The sequence below is a fragment of the Pagrus pagrus genome (assembly GCF_965226575.1).
Source record: "Pagrus pagrus genome assembly, chromosome: 9".
NCBI classification, from domain to species: domain Eukaryota; kingdom Metazoa; phylum Chordata; class Actinopteri; order Spariformes; family Sparidae; genus Pagrus; species Pagrus pagrus.
In genome coordinates, this window is record NC_140193.1 from 25387512 (window position 1) to 25415205 (window position 27694).

The following is a 27694-nucleotide window of genomic DNA, read 5'->3' on the forward strand; positions in this document are numbered from 1 at the left end:
GATACGAAGACAAGCAAGGTTACGGTAGGATGAATGTGCTCCAGCAAAACAGATTTTCTGTAACCTGGCACACTAAAAGTCCTTTAAATGGCTGTTTACTAATTTATTGAGCATAAATAAGGATTAACCATTCACGTACCCTGTAGTTATGATTAATAAACTCATTATAAAGTACGCCTGAGCACACCGCTATTTCTATAAAACTTTTTCCATCGTCTTAAATGTTAACAGATTTGTAAACAACGGCCTTCAGGTAGCCAGTAATTTCCAAGATAATTCATGATGAATGTGACTCTGCCCTGTTTGTTGACTCATTTTTCACGGAGCTGCTATCTGCTTTTAACGAAACTCTCATTAATATCAGCGATGATCACAAAGTCGAAGCCGGTGTTTTCCTCCGTTTTCTCCAGTGTTTTTCTCATCCCTCACTGTCACACGGGGTGAATTATAAAGCCGAACATGCGTCCTTCCCACTCCTTTGCCGCCGTGTCCTCCGTGACTCCTCTCCCATCTTATCTGTGTGGCCTCCTCCAGCCCACAGCCTCCTCCTGGCGACCTCTTCTTGGCTGCCCGCCAGAGTGCCGATCACTGCATCTGTCTGTCAGCAGAATACCAACTGATTAATGCTTTCACTGCGACCATTAATAAAGCTGCCGAGAGGCTGCTCTCTCTAATTGAGAGGTACAGCTGGGGCTGCATTGAACCAAATGAGGAGGACATATACAGTTGGGATCTGCGAAGTCCTGGGCGGGTGTTTTAGGGGATGAAGAGTGGGCTGCTCTCGCTCCTGACAACCAGTGATATAGCTGCTTCAGTGCAGAATCCAAACAGTGCACTCAGTTATTTATGTGAGGGCTAAAGACTGACTGTACACAGAATGTTTTATCAGATTTTATTAACTGTCTCCTCCCGTCCCGTGTGACAGCAGCTGTTCTCCAGCTTTGATCTTGATTTTCTGCACAGCAGCAGAATCATTGTGGTGTGATGATAAAGCGCTGGTGTCTAGGCCACTGGCACCAGCAGTGATCCACGGGCACTCTGCTGGACACACCCTGACTACTTGGCTCGTTTGGCCCATCCATCTCCCCTGTTCTCATACAGCGAAGGATTCCAGCGCTGCAATCATTTGTCCTGGAGATGAAGGGAGAGGATGCACTTCTGTGACATGTGTCCGACTCAAAGTGTGGCTCGACCGGCCTGGAGTGCAGTAGAAGATATAGGCGACACAGTTATAGACGGACTAGTTTTTTTTTTTTTAAGGACAAACTCCCACACCAGTTTACTACCTGCAAACATGGCCGGCTGTGTTTGTTGGAACGCACCGCCATGCAGGAGGTACCGATCCTCAAATCTTTGTGACGGAGGGATAGAGCTCGTGCACCCAGTCTTCTTATTCTTAACATGAATTTATCATCTGAACAAGTTTTGTCTGTGTAGTACAGTTTGATATAAAGTGAACTTTCATACAAAACTGCATCCAGTCTCATTTTGCATTAGTCAGCAAGCTTTACTTGCTATTCTGACCCACAGTCCTGCAGCAGAGGAGTCATCACATCGGCTCAGTTGCAGAGAGAGCGCAGACAGATGACAGCTCATTGGCTGCATTCCAAATACTTTTTCTTTTTAAATGTTACGCTCCGGACTGCTGCCTCTCGTATGAGCAAGAAGATTAAAGTTCATGGTGCCATGTTATGACGCAGTACTTTGTCCCAACTGTATGCATACTGCATGCAACAGTAGTATGTACTTTGTAAGGTCGCTTCAAACTAGTCACACCAGCGAGTTGCGTTTGCAGGCTCCAATATATAATTTTGTGACACGTGTTTATCATCACATTAAAATGAAACTTACAGGCCAAGCAGGGCAACAACTGGTAGAAAAACAGGGCCAGATTGCAGAGCTCTGAGAGGCCCCGGGGATCTTTGGGGTTGCATGCAGCACTGACCGGCTCGCTGAAAGGGAGAAAGAGGTCACATTCACCAGGTCATCTCAGCTGACTGTCCCGGGCTCCATTGCGGTCCATAATGATGTATTAACACATTAAAACACCAAAGTTAGTAAATCCCGCATACGCAGTGTCTGTCTGTGCAGCGATCGAGGTTACTAACCCCAAGTCACCTGTCACATTGTCTTCATAATCTTGTGTCCTTTGCAAGGATGCTACATTAAATCTGGACACAGAGTTGGAGGCAGAGCCCTTTTCAGTCCTATTAAAGCTGCTCAGTGGCCAGAAAGCTTGACTTCCCAGCTATAAAATGATCCAAATCTTCCATGTTGTGCCCGGTGACGTGACGTCTGTTTCACACACCACGACTGGTTGATGCCTCAGTACTCATGACATAAACATCATAGTAAATGAATCGCTGGTTTTAAGGTTTATAAGGGGAAATGTTGAACACCAGCCGTAACCTTCATTAGGATCCTTTTTATTTGGTCGAGATCTCAGAGAATCAGAGACAGAGTTGTCAATGCCCTCGCTGTAGCGCCCAGCCAAAGCTCACTACGTTGCCTGCAGCTGGTGCAGAATGCAGCAGATAGACTCATTACTGGTACAGGGATGAATTAATACATCACTTAAGTTTTAGCTGCAGTTCTCTGGCTGTCAGATTTTATGCTCTTCATGGTCCGACAACTAGTTACCTGAGCTCCTGAGCCTATGTCAGCTAGCTCACGAACCACTTTTAAATCTCTTTTATTTCTATAAAAGGATTTCTCAAAGTCCAAAGGTGGTATTTAATTTATTTTAGACGCCTATTGCTTGTTTTTAATTGTTATTTTTAAATCACTGGTTATTGGTGTTTGCATTATATTGTTGTATCTTAATTATATCTGTACTTAGTTTTATTGTACTTGTACAAGAACCTTGTAACCTTGTTAAGAAACGTGCTACACAAATAAAGATTATAGTTATTATTTATCAAGTGGTGTTGATGCATTTAGCTGCCAACAAACTTTTTACTAGAGACACTGTCTGCAGTGTTGAGCCTCACTTTTGTGATTGCTTTGTTTTAAAGTGTGAGCCTCAGGCTGGTTGTTAACCAACACACAATGTTAACCAATGACAATCTGTGGCTGAGGGGTGTGCAAAAGAGGCGAACCAGAAACGCTTACTTTTATTTCAAGCTCTTTGAATTTTAAATAAAAAAATACCAAGAAAGCTATGAGTGATAGCAAGAACTAACCTTTTGTGTGCTTCAGACAGAGTCATGACGCAAGAAGGCGAGAGGAGAGAAGTTGACTTTATAACTGAGCTTCTTATGCTATCTTCACACGATACCCTCTGTTGACTTACAGTGACATAGACTTTATACACTCCGCAGAGTGGAATGATTTCTTCCACAGGCCACTGGCAGAGTGTTGGAGAAATCACTTTAAGGAAACGTAAGTCTCTCTGCAGCCCAGATCCCCAGAAATGTTATCATTTACATGAATTGGTGTGTTTTGTGGGATGAAAAGTGCATCGTCATGCATTAAAAACCTGTTCAAGCTATAGAAAAACACTTGTTAAACTTGTTAAACTGGCAAAAGTCAGAAGTTTTGTTTAACTAAGAAAATGTTGATTTAACTCTCCATCAGCACCTAAAAATATCATCAATCACAGCCTCTAAAAGAATGTAACTGTGACAGAGCTCACTGGCCGGCTGTTGTGTTGGCATCAAGGTTTATTATCCTTTATAATGTACAATATACAAAAATATAGGGTACCAAAAATTCACAGTGTCTAAAAGGCAGTGATTACAGTCTACATGACAGGTCTAACAGTACACCTGGTAAGTTGCATAGAAGGGCACAGAGCCTCACATCGCAGGGGACAGAGCTCAAAATTGACCAATCAGATGACTGGCTTTCAGGCCAAGCCAACGGAGGCTAATTTAGATCAAAATGACTTCTTTTAAGTTCTATTTTTTGTCACATGTTATTATCTGCAGTCTGATATTATCGGTGCTACGTGGAGTTACTTTCAGTCCGGACTCATGTGTTTCTGAAATGTGATGTTTGAGCAGCTGGGGAAGGTCACGAGCCACAGGCGGTCGCTCGCTCGGTCACATTGTGGAGCTCTGTCCCCAAACAAACCTCATGGTTGGTGTGTACTTAGCTGCTGCACTTTTTTTAAACAACTATAAGGCTTTTTTTTAAACAAACAGTGTTAGCTATACAATATACAGATACATTTACACGATCCTCCGCAGGGTCATTAATGGGCTGCAGAAGGCTGTTGCTCCTATATACACATAGAGCTCTCATCTCGTGCATGTACAGTAGCTGAACTGAAAAGCATTGCTGGGTTAGCATTCATCAATCAGGCAATAATAATAATAAAATATAGCTGTGAAAATGCCCTTTATAAACCAAGCTTTGACTATAAATAGTGTCCGTTCCACTCAGCAGGAACCAGAGGCGCGATGCTTTAACTTACAATGATTAACATCTCATACATGAAATATAGAAAAACTGCCTGGAGTGTCAGCGGCTGAATGTGGAAAGAAATGCACACAGAAAAAAATCGCCTTTACAGACCTCCTCATATACAGTCAGAAGTATGAAAGCATTTACATTGTACAAAATACAGCAATCCCCCTTTGTCCATTCAGGAATACAGACACGCAGAGAGTACATGTGTTCGCATGTACACACACATGCGCTCTCACACACACACACACGCACACACACACACGCACGCATGCACTCTTTACACAGGCAAACCTCCCAACAAGCATAATTTTGTGTTTTTTCATTTTTTTTTCTCCAAGTGAGGCCGAATGGACGTTTTCTTACAGTCATTCTTTGTAAAAACCATATCAGTCATCTTTATTGTTTTATATTTGTGTTAACATTTCATGTACTGAAGATGCAATGCTTACCAAACGTCTGGAAAATCAAGAAAACAAAAGAATGTGTGAAATTAGAGAAAAACGAGAATTAATCAGCTCTATCTTATTTAACAAAATATGTCCTCCTATGCTACAGCTCGAGAATAAAACAAACGTCATCTTAAAAAACAAACATTAAAAAAAAAGGAACAAGTGCCAGTCTACTAGCTTATTCTACCATCATAGAAAACTTCGATCCAGTTGTTCAGCACACTGGCCATATTTGATATGACCACCGAGCTATTTAGCACTCAGTAGAATCGATGCATCCACTGGAGAATCAATTGGAGAATCAATCAATTCCCTCTCAGAAGTCTTTATTGTTCTGGGAAAAAAAACTAAAAACAGAAGAAATAGAAAGAAAACAAATCTGGCCTCTGCCCTCTATTGCATACAGGCACCCAAGGCATCCCAAAGCTTTATGTACAGTTCCCTCGCTCTCTCTCTTTACGAGTGAACGCCCTCGTCCACAACAGGTGTTTGATCAGGAGCAGGTTTAGAGACTTTCTCTCCGCCTCAGGCTGATGTTTAGTGTTGTGACTCCTTCAAACGTTCAAAAACTCCATCCACTCTGAAGTTCTTATCTTTTCCATCACATGACACAACAACAATGGAGGCCGTGCCTCCGCCTCTAACAACCAGGCTGATATTGATCGCTAATTTGCTTCATCAGAGACTTCAATGAGTTTTTTGTTCTCAGTGCTTTTGTTGTCGAGGGACTCAAAGTTCCTTACAGGCTGAGAATGTGGTTAGTAATGGAGAGGCGTGAAATGGTGACCCAGATCCAGAGGAATGTGATATATATTTTTATAGTGTTGTGTTCATGTTCAGAACTGTGGATGCTCGCCTCAGCACCTATGTGACAGGTTCTGCTCATAACAATCTCTCTGAAGACTCGTCCTGCTAGAGTTTTCCACTAGATCCCCAAATGAAGCTCTGAGTTGACACTGCTATATCCAGTCAGGCCCTTACATCAACACACCCCCAGCTGTCCTCGACTGCACCGGGACACGGGCCTCGTCCTCCAAACCCACCCCTCATGATGGAAAGTTCCAGAAATGCCTCTGAAGACACAAACCCTACCATGCGGAAGAGATGAGGGGAGCGAGGAGAGGGGCGGTGGCGAACAAAGAAAAACTGGCCGAGCTCTGAGAAATGTTTCAGTTCATGTCGGTTCAGTTATGTCACCGTGGCGATGGGCTGGTGTCCGTTTGGGGCAGTGGCAGGAGGGGTTCGGAGAGCCGGTTGTGGGGCGTGTCTCAGCTGTTGTTGCTGTTGTTGTAGGTCCTGCACGGCGAAGGGGAGGAATTGGGCTGGTAGTCGTATTTGCCGAGCGCCGTGGGATAGTAGGTGGTCGTGTAGACGTTGGTCTGCTGGAGCGGCGTCGGGTAGAAGTTGGACCTCTCATCTGGCAGCAGGTTGTTCTTGTTCAATGTCTGGAAGAAACCAGCAGAGAGAATAAGAGGAGTGAAACCTGCCACAATTACAGCTTATACAATCATATGTTTGACACTGATGCAACATCCCTGAATATTAAAAAATGTATAAACAAATTCTTATGACATATATCTGGACCACAAATAATACTTTTTTGTCTCTAATGACTTTATAAAGTTTTTCTTAAGGGGACAATTCAACAATTTGGGAAAATATACTTTTGTCACCACCAGGCAGCAAGTGAGGACTCAGTGAGGTCACTGCTCCTGGCCAAGCAGTGGTGCTCAGATATACTGTAACAATAATAATAACTTTATGTAGCACTTTTCAGAAACAAGTTACAAAGTGCTTTACAAAGACTTGGACCAATCACAGATAAATCATGCAATAACAAAGAAAGTGAGAATTACTGAAATACAGATTAAAACAAAAGGAAGTGAGCCATTCAGGAGGAAGCTGTTCTAAAAAAATGTATTTTAAAAGAAGGAACAGAGCTCGCCTGCCTCATCTCCTCCGGCAGTGCTTTCCAAAGTCAAAGGGCTCTGCTTCCAAAAGCTCAGTCTCCCTTGGTTTTTAGCCTTGATCTTTAAATTACTAACATTACTTCAAAAGTGATCATTAAAATTGTAACATCAGTTCTTAAATGTAAGAGCAACCAAGGTTGATGTGCTAAAATACATGTTACCTAGTTAAAGTTTGGAAAGGTTGTACTGAGGGAGAACAGAGAGAATAACAATAATCTAACCGCGATGACAATTTCCAGATTTTTTGTGGATATAAGTGCATATACAGCGCCAAAATATTCATTTGTAGGTAAAAGTAATCCATTAAACATTTTACAGAAGTAAAAGTACAATAAATATATCAAAATATACTTAAAGTACCAAAAGTGAAGGTACTCATTATGCAGAATGGCCCCTTTCAGAATCACTGTAGCCAAGAAATAGTCCAGCACATAACCCCTGTAAAACCACATTGTCCACTGTTCACTGTACACTGTTCATCTGCAAATTAAACAAACGAGATATAAAATGTTAATTGGTGACCCTCAGAGATGCTACTAGACATGTTTGTCTTTAACGCTGGACAGAGTCAGGCTAGTTGTGCTCCTCTGCATTCAGTCTTCATGCAAAGCTAAGCTAACTCCTTGTAGCTTCATAGTTACTGTACATCAATGAGTGTTATCTACCCTCTTATCTTACTCTTGGTATGTAATAAGTGTTGAACTGGTCCTTTAAAACAAGCAGAAGAACCAAAACCAATAATACTTCCATCTGTCTCTAATGCAAAAATCACCAAATCATCAATTATCTGGTATTTTCTGAAATCAAATGTATTTTTTCTTGATAGCAGAGCAGCTGTCTGCTCATTCCATTTTAAGAAGCATGCACTCATTCATAAATCCCATAAATAAGCAGATTTCATTGGAAATAGTTCTTCCTCACTGGAAGAGGTTTTCAGTTATTTTAGGACTCAATTATAGAGCGAACAGAGTCGTTAAGAAGGAGGAGAGCAAGTTGTGTTTTCTGTGAGAGGTAAAAGTAATATCAGTAATTCCTGCCTGCAGCTGAATGAAATACCTCCACTAGCCCGGAGGCTATAGCTTGTGTGCTGTAAATGTATTCATAACCAAAGCAAACCAATTTAACAAATTTAATTTAGTTCATGTCAAGCATACTCAATGCACTAATATATGAGATGGCGGGAATTCAGTGCAGCTCTTTTAAATAAAAACAAGACTAAAGCGCACATTTTATTCTAATGCAATTGCTGAGTCTCTGGTAAAAGCCGACCATAAGGTGAAACACTTTCCAGGGGAAGCATTAGACTAATGTAATCCATCTGAACAGCTCTGGGGACAGAGGCAGGAAGATAATCAGGTTAGAGTCGGTGAAATACACAACGCTGGGCATCATAAATTGGCCTGGAGGAGAGGGAAGCTGCCGGATAAACACTGACGTGGCGGCACGCAGTGACATCGGCTGCACACCCAGCTGAGTCTGGGCCCTTCTGGTCATTAAAGTTAATGAGTTCAGGCTCTCAGCACCGCGACGGCTGTCAGCGCAGTGTGCACACAGCAACAACAATAACAGCAAGGACAACAAGTGTCTGGAGGCTGACCCAATCAAACACGCGTTGTGGTTACCATGTTCCTGCCATGCTTTGGTGGGATCTTAGATCCTGTCAGGTTGGTGGGAAAGGTTAAGATGTCTGTCTGCCTGCACACATGAGCTCAAGTCAGACAGAGGCCATGTTAACATCGCGCTTTCATAAAGTCATTGGACTCGCAACGGACAGATCTTTAATATCAAAATCAAAGCATCAGAGGTCAGGACTTTATTAAACAATATTATTTCTTAGTATTTTCTACCAACTGTGACAGCCTGGCTGGTATCTTCTGAGTGTGTCTATGACATGGACTAATGTGGTCCTGGAGAAACCTATCGTAGCAGGAACTATTACAGAAGATGTTTCCAGTATTATGCCAGGTTGCTGTCACTGCTATAGCATCACAATGGTGCAAGATGCAATCACTAAAATTGTAGTTGAGATCAAAATGAAGGTGGAGTTTACAATGGGTGTGGTCTGAGCATGGTCGCCAGAAGAAGTGAAGTAGGAAATAGCAAAGGTGCCATTGGCCCCCGACTTTACACCCCTGTTGTCATGGCTTGAGTTTTTGCTTTTGTCATTTTTCTTTTTATTTTGCAGTACTGTCCTTATGTGTCATGATTTGCTTTTCACTTCCTCTCTTTGTTCTTTTCCCACCTGTTTTCCAGTTGACCTGTGTTTCATTTGTTAATTAGCCCCTGTCTATTAAAGCCTGTGTTTTTCTGTTAATCTTTGTCAGTTCGTCTGTCCTGTTTTCCCCACGTCAGCCCTGTGTCTACAGAGTTCCTCATATTCCTCATGTTCCTACCTGTTATCCCAACGTTTCCTTGGTTTGTACTTTACTCTGTGAATTGCCTGCTTCTTCTGTTTTTGTTGCCATTTTTTTTCGTGCTTGGACTTTGTAATATGTATATATTACAGTATATATTCTACTTTGGTTTACAGCTTTATTTTAATTAAGCTCTCTTGTTGCTCCTTACCCTGCCTGCCTCCTGGGTGTCTTGCCTTTGGGTCCTCATTATTTTTGTCAAATATAACACCTGGCTACACGGACATCATGGATCACTGTATCCCAGTTTCAATCATTCCTGTTCAATCGTAGACATCAGGTAAAACTAGACACCCTCTTTCGATGGGATCACATCAGCCATGATTTAAAGTCAGTGTGTATGTTGCAGTGGACCACATGAGAGAAGTGAGTGAGTTTGGTGAACAGATGAACTGTGCCATGTTCAATGTTGTACATTACTTGTTTCAAATGAGGAATTATTTAAGCAAAACACACATAACTGTTCATTTGAACATGGGTTAAAAGTTGCAAGGATGATAAAAAGTGGATTTTTCTTCACTCCTATTTATCAACCTGACTGCAGCAGTGATCTGCAGAGGAGACCTTCATTGAGTTTATGTCACGTTACCGAAATGTTGACTGTGACTGGAGCTGGAGGGGAAATGTACTTTACTTCATAAATGTAACAATACAGAGAGGAGAGGGGAAAAAGAAGAGAGAGAATAGTGAGAGTTTACCTTTATTTTACTCACACACACACACTCTCCTTGTGTGCCGTTGCAGGCTAACGTTAGCTCATGGCTAATGTAGTAAAATAATCTGGCTGTTCGTGGCAGATAAACGCTGCATGAGTAGGGCCAATAAACGCAAATGATCCTGCAATCGAACTTGCTTTGCTGGTGGTTAATACACTTAAACAACCACCGCTGCTGATGAAAATCTACAACTGTGCTTTGGGTCAAAATGCTTTTTGATGTATTATAAATTCATATTTTGGAATCGGAGTTTAAGCACCAGCTAACATCCAGTTGCACTACCACAAAAACAAAGACTGTGGAGTTTGAGATGCAACAACTCTGTCAGGCGTGATGGGTTAGTGTCCATCTGAAATGTGGTGTCATCTCCCGATTTGCGAGTTAAACATGTGTCTGAAAGACATGCAGAAATATCTCTTTATAATATTGTTTAATAATATGAGCTGCTCTGTGGTTATTCAGAGAGGCAGCAGGGGAGGAAGACCTGTCCAGAACTAACAAGGATCTAACTGAATATGACAGGATGAAATGAATCACTGTGTTGCGTCTATCACACTGAATATTATATATAAGATTTAACTTAAACTAACAAGGTATGACACAAAAAAAGGTTGGTGTCAGATCAGCTAATTCTTATAAAGGCAAATCAGAAGATGGGTCCATGCTGACAAGGAATGAGATGGTGGTGACAAAGATCACAGTAAACCTTTTGATTCAGGTCATAAAAACTTTTAAGTTCATTTATCTACAGCTGATTATCACAATCACGGGACGTTACAGAGAAGGAAAATCAATAATAATCTCCCAGAGTTGAATTATTTACAGTCAGTTAGTGAGCAAAACAACAGAAGTTGTAAAGAATGGGACACAAAGCAGAATTAAGCATATGAACCTCTGGTGAAAACAGTCTCTTGACTTGCTGTAAATGTGAATGCACAGTGGACTGATGGCGGTGGGAGGTCGACAGCTAAGTAATGGTTTGGAAAAGTAATGGGGCCCATTAACAAGGATTTGGTTTGTGGGCAGGTAGAAAGGCTTTAAGTCTATAGGTTCTGTATAAGAGCAAGGAGGAATAAAAATGAACTGTAATTCATCTTCTGTGGTTAGCGCTCTATTGAGATAAATGCATGAATAAAGGATCTAAATAAAACATGAATCACATTCATTGCCCTTGAATCTTCAACATTTACATTGTGTGTGTTTGTGCATGTGAGTAACCCCAAGCAAATAGCCTTTCTATTTCCATTTTTATTACTTTTATCTGTGTAACATTTTAAAAGATGCAGCTACACAGCCCTCTGGTGATCTCATACCTTGAACTCCATGGGCGTGTACTTCTCATTCTTTGGCGTGGTGTTGCCCTTGTAGTTGAGGTGGTTGGGGGTGGTGGGGTGAATGACGGCAGACTCCTGCGAAGGCTTATGGACACGCTGACAGTAGACGTAGATCAGGAAGGACAGCAGCCCCGCCCCGAGGAAACAGGAAACACCGGTGGCGATGAGGTGGATGGAGGTGAACGCTGGAGGAACGAGGAAGATAAGCAGAGTGTTGGTAAGGCTTGGCATATATTATATGACAAAAATGTCACATATTCTCAATTTAAATTAGAAAAGTGTATACAGATTTTAAATAGCTAGAACAAAGGTTCGGAAACATATAACTGCATTCAGTTCTGGGCTTTGTTGCATGTCCAACAAAAAGTCTTTACAAAGAGCAGAAAGTACAACTAATTATTAACATTTCTCTCTTTCACTTGAACATAATACGATCTTTTTCCAACACTTGATTAAATTGCTGGGTCATCATCTCTTTTTCTAACCAATTTTCAACCTAGAAAATACAGTCAAATATCTGAACTATACACTATATACAAAATCAGCCTCTGAATACATTTAGCTGAGAAAAGAAGCACAAAGAATTATTCATATGGGTCGACAGCTCAGCCAATATTACCTGACACTTGTCAATATTACTCTGTTGATATGCTCATGCCAACACTGTTTGCTGTCTCTGCTCCCTCGAACACTAAAACGCCTCCCTCAGCTAAGCTTTTTAATGTGGTTAGTTTAGCCAGAATGTAATTTTTCTGTATGTGTTGAAGGGGGATCAGTTCTCCCAGCAGAAGAACCCTCATTGCGTCTTGGATTCTTTGAGCTCCTTCAAACAGCAGAGCCATTTTACACCAAATATAACTATACACTATACTCCTACTACTTCTATACACTTTGGTATGAATGGTACATTTCTTGACTTAGGTCAGCACGGAGCTGATGAAATGTTGTCTGGCTGTGTGAGGGTGCTGTGAGAGGCCTGTTGAGTTAAGCATATCTTTTATTCTTCTTATAAAGGCTGCGACAGGAAGTGAGGACTACTGAGCTCTACAGGGCCGAACAATTTGAAGTTGTGCATGTGTTTCTGTTAAGAAATGTAGCTGTCAACCAATTTCGCTTTGTCGTTTGTCTTTTGAAAGACAGGAATGTGCACTTGTGTTTGTGTTTTTGGTTTTGGCTCAGTAGCTTTGAGGTCAAGAAAAAAATCTTGTGTGTGTTTTGGTCCATGAAGCAACATTGCTGTATTGAACATGTCTCAATTATCCAACAGCTGGACTTTCCCCGTTTGGCCGTTTCCAGGAACATCACAGTGTACGTAATGTTTCCTCCTCCGCCTGATTGGATGTAAGAATTCTGAACAGACACGCAACATGAGAATGCACATATAATGCATGAAAACAGACATCTGTGGAGACAAAGGGGGCAAACCTCGACATGCACACAGAAACAAAGAGAAGGCAGCTGTTTATCCACTTACCTCCACAGTGCTGGTCCTTATCAAAACCAGATGCAGGGAGAATGACTGCAGAGAGGAGAGGAACACAGGGTCAGACACACACAGGCATGCACACACACACACATGCACACACACGCGCTTTCCTCGGAGGAACAGCCACCGACTGTAACATCAGGGGAGTTGACACATGCAGAAACAAAAACAGTGAATGAGAAATTGAAATGTCACTTAAAATGTTGCCTAAACGGTCCGTGGAGAGGATTTTTTTTTCTGCATCAGTGAATTCCAAAACTTTCTGGAGAAAAATGGGCTGCTGAGTGATAAAACAGCCCTGCTCCACCAGATTGAACCTCCCTCGTTGCTGTCAGAGACACTTGACGGCAGGACTATAATTTACAGCTATAGCGCGTGTTGTTTGACACAAATCCTAGAAGAAAAGAAGAAAGGAGCAGGGAGGGCTGATGTGTGTGTGTGAGCAGACTTAATTGCAGTGCCACATCTCCTAATTAATTTTTTGGCCTAATTTTTCAGCTTCCTCTCAGCCGCCTCCCCTCAGCGAGTGACCTTAACAAATCCATCCATCGCCTTATTGAAATCTGCAATAAAATTAGATGTGATTCGGTGTTGTGACAACCCATTAATATTAATCGCCTTCGCCTGCTCTCATTAGGGATTCTGGGCGTTGAGAGGCCAACGCTGGCAGGCCATGAAAGATCATTTCAGGAGAAACTTTCTGAGATCGTCAGCAGCATAACAAGGTGCGCCGAGGCTAACGGGGTCAACCACCAACCTGTTGGACTCACATGGACTTAATTATGGTTAATTAACAGAAGCAGATGACTTCAGTGCACAGAGAAGATGTTGGCTGCACACAAACAAATACGATATGTTAGTGTATGTACATGGTTGTGAGTGAGGATGGTGATGATGATGATGATGATGCTGAATCACTGTAATACTTTGTAAATAATAGACAATGTTGGACGAGCTGTCTCCCAAGCTCCCGAGCTTTTACTTTCAAATGATGCTGTCGACAAATATTTGGCCTGAAGGACGACTGAAGGATTTTCGGCTGAACCTGAAGCTTCCCCACTATTAGGTGGTCTGACTTTACCGAGACCGAAGCCAACAGTGTCTTTAGAAGAACCTTGTCAAAGCATAAAAAAGTTCTTCGCACAGTTTAAAACAAGTAAAACCTGGAACTGACATTAGTCAATACTCTTAAACTCAAGATGGCGGCGCGTGCAGATGCAGCGGCTCCTCTCTTCACACATTATTCTACAAGTTTCTGTTTTTACATTTGAATGATTCTAAAAACAAAGGGTTTTGTCATGTATGCGTACATTTGGCATTTCATGATTATAAAGTGAATATTTTTAGGCTCTTGGTCAGAAAAACAAAGAAACTTCCATAGCATCATTTTGAGCTAAGGTAACTTATTGTGATGGACAGTTTTGCAGGTAAAGAACCTGCTAACATCTGGATTTTGTCTTCAGTGGGAAGTGGTACATTCAGCATTTATTCCTGGTTCAAATGACTTTGCAGTGGTGTTCACTGGCTGTGATGGATACCTAACACCCGGCTGGACATGCTCATTTTCTTTCCCAGCAGAATCCTATGACGTGCGTTGGAGTTAAAGGTGCTGGCAGATAACAAAAAGAACCAACCACTTTAACATTGTCACTGGCCTCCATGTCAGCACCCGTTCCATGCTGGCTACCTGATCAGTACTGCACATGTGCAACTCTAAACAGAGATGAGAAGGAAGTGATTTGACTCCTTCATTAGCAACTTTCATCATCAACTCTGGAAAAAAGATATAAAACAAGTTTTAAACGAGATACGCGATCTGCTGCTTTCTGCTCTTCTGTTTTCATTACGTTGAAGTTGAGACAATTGCCAGTTGACAAGTTTTCCTTTCAGTTCTTTTTTAGCCGGTTTACCTGCATTTTAAAAAATGCAAACACACACACACATGCGCTTATTGTGGTGTAAAAATGATATGAGAGTTCAGATGCTGATGTTTTTTTCAAACTGTCAGAACAGGTGGAAGTTTCTTTGTTATTTTCTTAACAACTTCTTGTTGTCGACACTTTTCTTTTCCCTAGTATGATGCTAACAACGAATCAAACAAACAAGTCTAAACCACGGTAACTGCAAGAACATCATGTACTCTGCTTTGTCAGAAATACAAGCTTACAGGCGCCCTGTTAGCTCAGTTGCTGGAGCGCATGACCCATGTGCAGAGGCCTTGTCCTCGCCACAGAGGCCCAGGGTTTGAGTCCAACCTGCGGCCCTTTCCTGCGTGTCATCCCCCCTCTCTCTCATCCCCATTTCCTATCACCTCTCAAACTGTCCTATTAAATGAAGCCAAAAAAAAAAAAAGAGCTTACAAGTTTCCACTTGAAGGCATCATACCACTGTTCCTGTGAACAATAAGTGAAAAGCATGCAGTGCATCTTGGGATATTCATGGACGTGAAGGAAACAGACAGTTGTCTTCTGGCAAAAGGACATCACACTCGAGGAACCTTTGAACGGACGACCTCGACCGGTAATGACGACTGAAGGAGGCTGCACAGGTACAGTGTGTGTCTGAGAGCTGACTGACTCACCAGGTATTTCATTGCAGTCTCTGCGCTGAGTGCTGTTCCCCACACAGGGGGTGTTGCCCTGAGCACCACACACCCGACTCCTCATCTGCAAGCCTGAATCATCGCACGCTGACCACAGTGACCAGGCCATCCAGCCACCTAAACACAGAAAAAAGAGCAATCAATAGAAACCCAGACAAAACAAAAGACCACATCAGACTCAGACGGCCTGGAAACCAACGCGCCCACCCAAGCTGTCACCACCCGCGGCCGCTAACCTTCCCGGCCAGCCAAACGGCCCAAACACACCAAAAAGTGTTTGTGATGTAAACAGGATTGGAAGCGTAAACCCGTGGAGAGTTTGTTTAGTGCATAGTGGAGATGGTTGTCTCCTGAGCCAAGCTTTAGTGCTGTTTCCCCGCAGCAGGCCACCGAGCAGTAAACAAAGGCTTCAACCCAAGAGGACAGAGAAAATTCCCAACTCTCAGCTCCTCCCTTTGAACCATGCACTTGCTGCACTCTTTCACCCTGTATTTAAGAGCACCGGAGTGGAGGGAGCACAGGCTACTGCAGTGAAAGGCTGATGAAAAAGCTGGTTTGTTATTCAGGGTGCTCTCAAGTGTGCAGTTTTGGCAGAGAGGGCCTGAGTAGAGGCCGAGGACAGGCCTCTTTTACCTTTCCTATCAGTCTGCTGCTCACCGACAGGCGGCTCAGGCTCCACCATCTGCTGCCTTCTCGCCGCACAACCATCTAGACACACAAAACACACCGACCACCTCAATCGTGTTTAATAACCGTGCATCACCACAGCCTGCTTTAATTGCTTCATTTATTCCCATTTATTTTTGTCACCCGGACAACCTGCGTGATCGTACTGTTGAGTCAGGAGGAACGCCATTAGGCCTGAGGCTCCTCGTTAGTATTCCGTCCCGACAGTCCTTCCTGCTGTCCTCTATTACCGGTGGAGACTTTAATCAAATGACCTGCGACAGGGGCATCAAATATCCCCATGACTGACAACCAGCTTTCCTCTAATTACACATGCAGAGAGGGTGGTGGCACCAGGAGGACCCCGATAGATGACTGATAGTGCGCCTGTCAATAAAAGAATGGACGGGGAGATGGATCGGGGCTCGAGAGGTTGTGAGCAGACAGTAGATCGGCACAGGTCCAACGGGACGCGTTGGTCCACGTCAAACAGGAAACATTATCCTGATAAAGGAGCTGATTAGCATCTCGACAAAGGGAGAAGAAAAGACAAAAAGCCATTTACCTTTTTTTGTCCGTAATTACCATCAAGGCCGACTGTGAGCGTTACCCTTCCTGTCAATGACAGTTGGGCTGATTCAAAATGAAAATGACAGTTAAGTGGAAACAACTATTTAATTCAGGCAGAAATCATCTGCACTACAGCGCACCACTGTACACACACACACACACACACACACACACACACACACACACACACACACACACCCCAGCAGACACACATCCTTAAAAACAAATACATGAAGGCCCCAGACATGATTTGTCCCAGACGTTTTTGTTTTCCAATGAATAAAGAAAATATGAAAATCGCACTGTGGCGACAAAACGAAGGCTGTTTGATATTAAACTGTCAGCCTGAATGCTTATTTTGAGTTCTAATGCTGGACTTTTCCTCCCGCTGGATTAGTAGGCATATCTCTCATGAATATTTTAATGTCCTTGTGGAACCAGAGTGGGAGGAGAGGGGGGTGCACAGAGGTTTGTTATACATCTCACATCTCATCAACACATGGTGTGAGGATTTGATTTGGAGGTTAGCCTGCCGTCCCAAAAAGAAAAAAAAATGCAAACATTACACCTCCTCCCTGATGGAGGTACAAGAAATTACATTTGTGGTGCTCACAAAAAACAACAGCAAAGTGTCTATCCAGAAAAAAGTTGTTCTTGCACTGGATACTCCACAGAGCATTCAACATTCAACAGTCAACAGTGTTCTGTGGATAATCTGCAACAGAGGTACTCAAACTTTTTACAGTTATTAAAGGTCCACACATGAATTGTACCAAAGTTCATAAATTTGGAGCAAGTTCACCAACAAATTAAAGGAAAAAAAAAATGTTTTTCTTTGCGGATTTTGAGATGGACAAGTTGCTGATGATTCTTGACATATTTTGTAGTTCAGTAATTGATTTTCAGGTAATTCTGGAGATGCACTGCCTCAGAGTAACTGGGATTCTTTGGAAGGATATTTGCTTTTGTAATTAGAAAAAAAAAATTCAAAGCTTGAAGCCACAGAAGTAAGTTCTATTTGCCTCCATAATGAGCTTGGTGGAAGCAAAAAATCTTGTTATCCAATGCACACTAAGAACATTAAATTGTAAAAGAAAAAGCTCCGGCTGGACCTTCGTCAGACATCCCTGCATCCTGGACAAAAAGTCCATGACTAAACAGACTGACAGAAGCAGAGATATCAAAAACAATATCCTGAAACAAGGTCAAATAAAACAGCAGGGCTAAATACAACAGGAGGGGAAAAAGAGGTGGAGGGGTTGATGAGAAAAAAAGCTTTTTATTTATTTTTTTGGTAATTTGGGTTAACTGATTCTTAAATGTGACCCTGTTTTGGCTCCATTTCTGCCCAAAAACCTGTCAGAATCCAGACCGATAGCTATACACTTGTGTCATTTTGCTTTCTGGCACCAGTATCACTTCTGTATGCACTCTACATACAGAAGCAGTCAAAACTTCAGACACATTATGTAAGATTTCCATATTTTCAGTCTGGAAGCACTTTTCAAACCTTTCCAGAGAGGTAGGCACTCAGAGCGCAGCAGGAGACGGCACAGTGGGAGGACGGGTCCGTCTCAGCATGATGCTGTTTACACTGTCATCTATCTAAGATCTGCTTTATTCATTAGGAAATGATGAAAGAAGCCATTTAGTGAAGCGGACAAAACAAAAATGACATGGTGTGGGAGGTGATCGCATGCCTGGAGGTGTGATGAAATGATCCAAAGCGGTGGTGGCATGACACAGTTAGATTTTGAATTTATGTGTGACCTTACCATCGCATGTGTGTGTGTTACACAGGGCCTCCTCAGTGTGTAGTCCTATACAGATGTCCCCTCCGCTAGTGGGTGCAGGGCTGTTACAGGAGCGTGTGCGTTGGTAGTGACCTCCGCCGCAACCTACCGAGCACTGAGACCAAGATGACCAGCAGGACCATGCACCTTTTACTGGAATACACACACACACACATACAAAATATAAATCCAGCAGCTTGCATGTCTTCCATAGGCCTAGATCTGATATATTTCGACCTGTGACACGACTGTGACAGTCTCGGATCTGCTCTGAAAAAATTGCTCTGTTGGTTCTTTGTGTTCTGTGTTATTTGTGTGTACTTGCGGACTCGGGGGGGCAGTTGCACCAACTGATTGTATTCCAAGGCTGCATTTAAAATGTGTTTTAGCCCTGAAGCAGAATATATAGCTTCTGCACCACCTGGGCATCTTTATCTAGTTTTTAAAATGTAGAACTTGGAGAGACATATATCACAAGGCTAGATGTACCTTATCAAATTTAAACTATACTTCAACCTGTTGGAGCCCAGCTGGCTGACCTTCAGGAGGACTACGACCACATCAGAGAAAGTAACCTCCTACCTCCAACACATTCTTTCTGTTCATATCCTACATTATCTTTGCTATGTCCTGTCCTACTGCTGCATAGATTTAAGGCTTCCAAGGGGACTGTTAATGTGTCATCTGTGGTAATCAGAGGAGCATGACTGACTGACTGACTGACTGACTGACTGGTTGACTGGCTGGTGTCTGTCTGATTGATGGACAGCAGTGGCGTTGCCAGGTAACATCGCAGTGCTGCTCAAACTCCATTAGCTGAGTGGTTTAGTGTGACACTGAGTGTGAAGCAGGCTGTGACCACTTAACTCTTACTAGCTCTCACAGCCAGCCACTGCTCTGCCTGACTGACTCTCTGAATAACTGGCTGCTTATCTGGCTGACTGCCTGAGTGTCTGACTCACTGAACTACTAAACGACCCGCCTACTGCGTGACTGACACTGCTTCTATAACTCTCTTACTGGCTGACTTGCTGTGTTCATTTATGTTCACAAATATATAGCATTCTCCAAAAACTTCATTTGAATTGAATAAACCACATTTATTGCCAAAGCTGAAGATCTGACACTTTGACTTGAATCACCTGAACACCAAAAACTCTGGAAGAATAGCATGTTTACTTAACTTTTACTGAAAAGATCTTGACATGGACTGACATGAGACTTGACTTAGACTTGTGTTGCACTGACTTGATACTTGCATTTGGCTTGGACCTAAGTGACTTGAGTTGGAAGGACTTAAGACTTGACTTTATGACTTGAGAATAACTTGCATTTGTCTTGGACTGAGTTGAAACCTAGCTTGGACTGACTTAAGACTTGTCTTGAGACTTGACTTGAACCTGTCTTGGAATGACTTGAGACTTATCTCGACTGACTTGAGACTTGTCTCGGACTGACTTGAATCTTGACTTGGACTTGCTTCAAAACATTTTAAAACAACTCTGTCAAGCTGATGTTCAAATCCTTTTAATTGTCACACCTGAGGACTTGTAACTCACTTGCAGTTTAGCAATGAAGACTTGAAAGTTGACTTGAGACTGGCTTTGATTATATTTCACGTTGGACTTGGACTTGTCTCAATTGACTTGAGAGGTGACTTGAACTTACTGTACATAAAGACTCAGTCCTGTGCTATAGAGATTGATTTAAAAACATGCAAAGATGAAAACTGAACTAATAATTATTTCAAAAGCTTCTAAAAGATGAATGTGTCCTATGGTCTGCAGGAACAGATCTGTTCATCTGATGTCATGTGGAGCTTGAGCTGAAGAGCTGTTTTTCAAATCAGAAGTTCTTATAATAAAGCTCATACTTTAACTGTGATTCACCACCTGACTCAATGACACCCTGTCTTTACTATTCATTTCAGTCACCTCTGCAAGCTATATTGCCTCCATCCTTTTCCCCTTATCTCATCATCAATTACTATTTTGCAATCATTCTCTCTTTTGTCAGTGGCCTTGTCCTCCCCTGTCTTTCTCCTCAGGACAGGCGTAGTGAGACCAGTTGTGCCCGTGACACTCATGGCAAAAGGCTTCCTGATTGGCTACCTCCCAGTGGGAGGTAACCAAGGTCGCCTTCTCTGGGTCTCCTCAGGTTACAGGAGCTTCAGTTGCTAAGCTAATCGCTAAGGTTGTCATCTGAATACCGGCAACTGACATTTAAATTACACCACAGGAATCTGATCAGCTTTCACCAACCAATCATAATTCATTCATTCATACAGTACGAGTCATGAATATTTGAGTCAAGCTCTTAAGAGGAAAGAGGACATTTTTCTAATGCCGGCCATTGTGTGTGTGTGTGTGTGTGTGTGTGTGTGTGTGTGTGTGTGTGTTTGTGTGTGTGTGTGTGTGTGTGTGTGTGTGTGTGTGTGTGTGTGTGTGTGTGTGTGTGTGTGTACCTGTACTGAGTCTGGTTTAATAAGAATGGCCTGTTAGTCTGTAGCCAGCAGAGTTCTGGGTCAACTGATTCTGGTCTGATGAGGAGTTTTAAATAGATAACTTAATTTGTCCGAGGAGTCTCTGCACTGCTGCAGCTGTTGGTTACCATTAGCTAATGAAGTTAATGATCTGCTCAGCAGTATTTTACTACCACCATCTCCATCACTCCCTGTCTCCATTTCTGTCTCTCAGTGTGCGTGTCTTTTCTTTATGAACCCATAATATACTGAAGAAGTTAGAAAAAAGCCAAGACTGTCTTCATCTGCACCTGATTGAATTGTTTATAACTTCATTCAAGTTGTTTTGGCGAGATCGTTGGAACAACTTGATGGTAAAAAAACAGCACTTGAAATGTTCATATCTTCAAACTCATTTAAGTCTAATAAATTAAGTCAAATAAGTTCTCTGCAGACTGATTATTCAAATCCAGATTAATGCTTTTGATCTAAGAAAGCCTTATTTGGAGCAAGTCTTTATTTTAGTGATTTTAAACAAGTGTTTGATATACATATTCTGGCTACATTACAGTATATCACAGCAATCATCATCTATTGTTGAAATGAAATTAAAAAAAATTATGCAAACAATCTGTTATGTGTGAGATTTTAACACCCCAGCCGACTGAGATTTATGCGGCCATATCAGAAGACCCAATTATTTATCAAAGTTTACAGTAAACAAGGTCATCCTGCATCAAGCACAGCACCGACTATACTTCACATAATAGAAAGTGAAGCCACAATAGTGAAAAAAGTGTTGATGGTGCAGTCCATGAAAATAACTGAAAGGAAAAATGAATGGTGAAACTAGAGATTGTCCAGATGGCTTTTTTCAGATTTTTGTATTCTGAATAGAATCCTACCTGTTTTATTTGTTTTCTTGTTAAAAAGGTTTGATTTGACTAATTTGATCTGATTTGTGTTATTTTTCCAAATAATGAGCTGGTGATAGTATTTCACTCCTACTTAATTTAGATACACATGATTTAATGTAAGAGGAAAATGTGCACTTTGGATGGCTCCAGCCCTGTGGCCACTGCATCAAATAAATCTGCACAATGCTTTAACCCATTTCTCCAGGCATGAAGTAATTGTCCCCTGGAGATTCAAACACACAACATCCAAACAGTTTTGCCTGGACTCCCTAGAACATGAAATGTAGTCCTGAATTGATTATTTTCTACTAGATAGTAAATTGCTTCCTCTAATAACACAAGTGCAGTATTATAGTATAGTCATATTGGACCAGTCCGGCATTATTGAAGGTCCGCTCTGCAGCAAACATTTTCCCCAGGCGTACGTGGTGCCTTAATCCAAAGCCTCTGGCAGATGATGATTTTTATCAGGTTCATAAATGCACAAATTGACCTTTGCTTGGAACAAATAAATCCCTGGAGATAGGCTACATCAAATTTAAAAGCTTATGTGAGAACAAAATGAGTGATACTAAAAGGAAATCAATATGTATCACAGCATGAATGGACAGAATTAAAACTATGCAAGATATTACATCCGGACCAGAGCTGTTTTATTGCTGGAAGACAGCTATTCAGCCAACTCTGTCTCTTATTTAATATGATTTATTCACCCAGCGATAACATTAATCCAGAGAATTTAATAGCTTTGGATGCCCACAAAGCATTTGATAGGACTGAATATTCCTATCTATTCACAGTATTTTAGAGGCTTGTCTTTGGCCCCACATTTTGTTCCTGGATTGTAATTTTGTACTCCTCAAGCATTCGTACGAACAAATAACAGAATTTCAAAATATTTTCATTTTTTTGTCCGGTGACAACTCAGGGGTGCCCTCTGTCCCCACAGAGCTTTGATTTGGTAATTGAACCCCTCATAATTATGCTAAAATATACTGTTAGTTTAGTTACATACATAACGTATATACTGTACATACTTTAACTCTATGCAGATGATCTTCTCCTTTTCCTGTTAAAGCTAAATTCCTCCATACTGGTTTGCTTTTATAATGATCTGACTTTTAGAGCTTTTTGGGATGAAAAATCAATTTAACAAAGTGCCATCTCTTTCTGATAATGAAAAAGCAAGTCAAATGTCATTCCAGTCTCACCCATTTCCACTAAGCCTTGATACTTTTACATACCGTATTTAGGCACGAGTGTAAAACATAGATCAGTGTAACAGTAACTTGAAAGAGCATTTGATAAGCCCAAAATCTGAACAAGTGTACACCCACCTTTACTGGGTATAAAAACCAAGAGCAAGAAAGAACTGTCTGTGAAGGCAGAAACAGGAGGGAGGATCGGCTTTGCCAGAGTATATGTACTATGAATGTGCAGCCAACCTCCATAAACTGACGCCCTGGGTCTCAGACCTGTCACATTAAGAAGCTCCAGTCTGTTCTCTAATGGAAAAACACCAGAATCATTGTGTTCTTTGTGCCCCAATATCCCATATTATGTATAATAGAACACATTACTTTACAAATAACCCTATTATACCCATTATACCTTTAATAAAGTGTGCACAACTGGTATAATCATGTATATATATGATAGAGCACTGTATGTGCTGAATGTTAGATGTCCAATGTTTTCAGTCTTGTACCACTTTTTGTGTTGAAATGTTTGCATAACAGTGGAAAAACTAAATAAAAAGCAGTTGATGATAAAATAATGAGCCCTTAGTCATCATGACTTCACTCACCAGGACACGACTGGACATTACAGTCCTGGTACTCCACAGGCGAGCCGCGGCATGCAACGGGGGCACTCTTTCCTTCTGGTCCGGCGCACGTTCGCCGGCGGGTGCGGTAGCCTTTGGCACAACTCTGCGAGCAGCTCGACCAGGTCTCCCATGACGACCAGCCGGCACCCGCTACTCTCACCACTGGTGTCTTCAGGAGCTCCTCGACAAGGGCTACAGAAAGAAGAAAGACCAGGTAAAATACAGTTCAGTTTGAGATGAAAGTCACCAAAATATATGCAGTGCTGTCAGAGAGTCTAAAGGATTTAATGTGAAGCATGCAGATTCTTTGAGTGTAAGTCACACAGTAGATACGACTTTGCCAGCAGGCATATTTCTCTGCTTGTCCTTCTCTCAAACTCTATCTGTGTCTCCTGTGCATCCCACAGTTCCCTGCTGTCGCTGTTTCATCTGTTTGTCAGAGTCGATGCAGCCCCCCCAGGAGGCTGACAGGGGGAGACGGGTAATCGATTCAGGAGAGGGGGGCATGAAAAAGCCACTGGTGGGGAGTAGCGGACTGTGACCCTGTGTAGCTCTCTGTGTGCCGGTGTGTATGTGGGAGTGCTGGACTGTGACCCCGTCACTAACAGCATGTAGGGGAGCTAACAGGTCTAACAGGGGGCCCGTTCACCATGTCAGGCTCTCACTGGAAGAAATCTTCACACACTGATGCCTCCTGTTCATGCAGGCGGGAGAATATCTGTGTGAGGTAACTATATATGTCTCTGTGTAGATACAGATAACAGATTATTATCCTATTGACATTTCTCCACACATACACTAAAGAAATCTCCTCGGACTAATCTTTTCCTTCTCTGCACATTTCCTTTTCTATCGATTTCCAATTAAAACTCCAAAAATCCACAAAGATTTCTGGCTTTCCCTATTTAGTCACATATATATTCATTCAGCAGCCGCGTCGCGAAGGTGGAACGTTAGACTTGAACTGACAATCAGTCATCAAGAAACATTTTCACTTTAACGTAATGTCTGTTTATTTGCAGTGCAGCATCACCCTGGGGAGTCTCTGCATGGATTACAGAATAAATGAAAACATCAGACACACACCTAGGCCACTCACACACACAGACACACACACACACACACACACACACACACACACACACACACACACACACACACACACACAAACAGAATCATAAAAGTAGAGACAATTAAATTAAGTTCAGTTTATGTTAACAAGTGAAGGTTACTCATTGTCAGGTAGTCTTTGGAAGGTTTACCCAGCCACTGACACTAGGAGGGATCATATTACACAGAAACACAGGCTTTCAGCCTCCATTTGATAATGTTAGTGCCCACCTGCCAAACTCACAGTGGGGGCTTATTCCAAAGGAGGAGAGCTTGGTCCTGTAGGAACAATTGGATAACCAGTGCAGAGAGAACGTAAAGAGTACAAAGGAGTATCAGGTGAAAAAAAGGACCCATGGGTGTGTATGTGTGACTTCCAAAGATTTGTTGGTTGAGGTCCCTTTAAATGGAAATTCCAGTAGTTTTGAACCTGGGCCCTATATTTACATGTTTAGATATGTAAATGATTCATTCCTTCCTTAAGCTTTAGAATCAGTAAGTCGATCGCCTCAGCTGCAGTAGATGCAACGTAAGTTGGGTAACTATGACCATCAAAGTTACGTCCGTTTGGAGTTAGACTGGCTGATTACTTAAATGATTTTGAGAATCTACATGAGGCAACAATGGTAACCGCTCACCTTGCGAAATTTCAGAGCGAGACCTTCTGGTTACAAAAAAGATCTTATTATTTATCAAAGAGGTGCATCTCCATAATAATCATTTCTAAAATGTTATCAGACACAAAAGCAAGCACTTTCAGTGGATGTAACGTTGACAGTTGCAGATGTAAGGATTACATTGCAGCTGTGTTAGGAGGGGGGTGATCTACTGGAATTCAAAAATACCAGAATTCCCCTTTAAGCAGTCGAGGACAAGGGGTCGGGTATCTGATAGCAATTAATGAATTAATGTTGTTAAGATGTGAGGTAAGGGCAGTAGGTATAAACATCACTTTCTGTTGTTACTCTCTCACCACTGAATGGGTTCCTGTTTAATGTGTCAGTTTTGCTGCTGTCATAGTCCTACTTGTCCACAGAGAAGCTCTAGGATTCGACTCAGGTCAATGACTCAACCAAAGTGAGCTGTTTAGCTTCAGGAGAATCTGCTTCAGATTAAAACTGAGCAGTACAACTTCTTAGATATCATAGATGTAAATTCTACTTAAAACGTTGAATTTCTTTTATTTACCCACATCCAGAGATCAGACCACATCTGAACTTACTGTCTGTCTCGCAGGCTGCTGTACCATCGTTGGGACAGTAGCGCGTCTCCACCTTCCTGCGTCCGATCTGCAGCTCGTGGGGATCAGACAGGTGAGCCCGGCACATGTAGCGCATCCTCTGCTCCTGACGAGCTCCGCCCTGAGTCACATTGACGGGCATCCAGGGGGTCCAAGGTGTGTTCCTCTTCACCTCTGGACATGCCTCCAGGTTACACGCCTTGTACTCCTGGATGAGAAGGTGGCAAAAGTCAGGGGGAAGTTTGAATATACAAAACCAAACTCTCAATTCAATTTTTTAAGATGTTAAAATGAGAAACTTTTATGGTAATCACTGACTGATACTGTTTCTGTATAAAGCACAACTGGAGGTACTATGGGTATTGAGCAACTGAAATATTGGTCTTTCTGTTAAGAAATGAGCTCCAGATGGTCCCCAGAGACACCGACATTTAACAGACATTTTTTGGAAACATACTGTCAGTATACCGACTCTGACAGCTGAGCTGTTCAAGGTCAGGAGAAAAGATCAAAAACATGTCTGTATTTATCTCTGCTGTCATCTTCACCTGCTCACCTCTAGAATGATTTTGCCCTCACAAGTGTTGCTGTGCAGAAACACACAGTTAAAGTTAAATGCATATAAATTATTATTTTTTGACACAGCTACAGCAAAAGTGTGTCTCTGAAAGAAACAGAACTATTTTCTTTCTCCTTAAACTACTAAATGTCTGCTTACAAGCCTACGAGCTTTGTCACAGAGGGAGGCTGACAGATGTTCTTCTTTGTCTTTGTGTGTTTATCTTTGTACTTCCTACCAGTGCACATCCTGGGCAGCTGTTGCCATTCTCACAGGTGCGGACCCTGGAATGGACGCCTCCCCCGCACTCAGTGCTGCACTTTGTCCAGGAGCCCCACGGGGACCAGAAGATTGGCTGGGGACAGGACACTCCTTCGTTACAGAACCTGTGGAGATGGCAGCAGGGAAATAGCAGGATTTTAAGAGGACTGATTGGAACAAAAATACAGACGTAGCGAGAGCTGTAGATTTGAGATCGGGACAAGGGTCTGACTTGAATCATAAAAATTATGGATCGAGACTTGACTTACAGTTGACCTACTTGAGACTTGATTTGAGACTGAAAGCAAAAACTGAAGTGTTTCAAGTGTCAAGTTTTGATCTGGTCAGAAAGCACAAAACAATAAAAACTAACATCCCTCATCAGAACAAAAACATTACTGGTCATTTGTGCACTTCAGAGAGTAATCTTATTTCTTCCTTACATGCACTTGCCCATTGTCATGCACACAATGACTGCTGTCTCTAAGGAACAAAGGCAGAAGTAGCGCGACATAATGCTGAACGTAAGGGAGCGTAGTGGATGATTGACTGAGCTTGCAGCTCGTCTCTTCCTAACAGTCAGTGATCATTTCTTGATGGCTACAACCTTTTCCCAATATCGACCAAGTAGTTCTACTTGCCTAAACCCGCTTGTCCTGACACCTGATAGTGGTGTCAGATGATAAAACACTTAAATGGCTTATATGTTAACACTTAAATGAAGGCAATGATAACCAACTGATTTTGTTATTTAAAATCTAAACTCACAAAGAAATAAAAGACAGCTCTGGTATCAACTGCATCGTATCATAGCATCGCTAGGTTGAATATGTCTGTCATGATATAATAAGCCTGAGTTTAGCATTTGACTGGGAGAAGACTTGATCACTGCAGCGACCCGACTG

At 42.1% G+C, this 27694-nt stretch overlaps 1 protein-coding gene across 6 annotated transcripts in view; it reads right to left on the reverse strand.

Annotated features, from left to right (window-relative positions):
- Positions 1–3644: 3644 nt before the first annotated feature.
- Positions 3645–27694, reverse strand: part of sema5ba (sema domain, seven thrombospondin repeats (type 1 and type 1-like), transmembrane domain (TM) and short cytoplasmic domain, (semaphorin) 5Ba) — a 188035-nt gene continuing 163985 nt past the window's right edge. For 3 of the 6 annotated variants that reach the window (XM_084361449.1, XM_084361447.1, XM_084361448.1), the window contains exons 16-23: positions 26767–26914; positions 25952–26177; positions 23599–23811; positions 18396–18566; positions 15364–15501; positions 12771–12815; positions 11276–11481; positions 3645–6307 (exon numbers count right to left, since the gene is read on the reverse strand). In XM_084361449.1, the coding sequence (XP_084217575.1) occupies positions 6131–6307; positions 11276–11481; positions 12771–12815; positions 15364–15501; positions 18396–18566; positions 23599–23811; positions 25952–26177; positions 26767–26914 (1324 nt within the window). In that variant the 3' untranslated portion in view covers positions 3645–6130. Of the gene's footprint in view, positions 6308–7207; positions 7313–11275; positions 11482–12770; positions 12816–15363; positions 15502–18395; positions 18567–23598; positions 23812–25951; positions 26178–26766; positions 26915–27694 lie in introns of those variants that run through there. The other 3 variants (XM_084361452.1, XM_084361451.1, XM_084361450.1) reach the window with 3 other exon arrangements.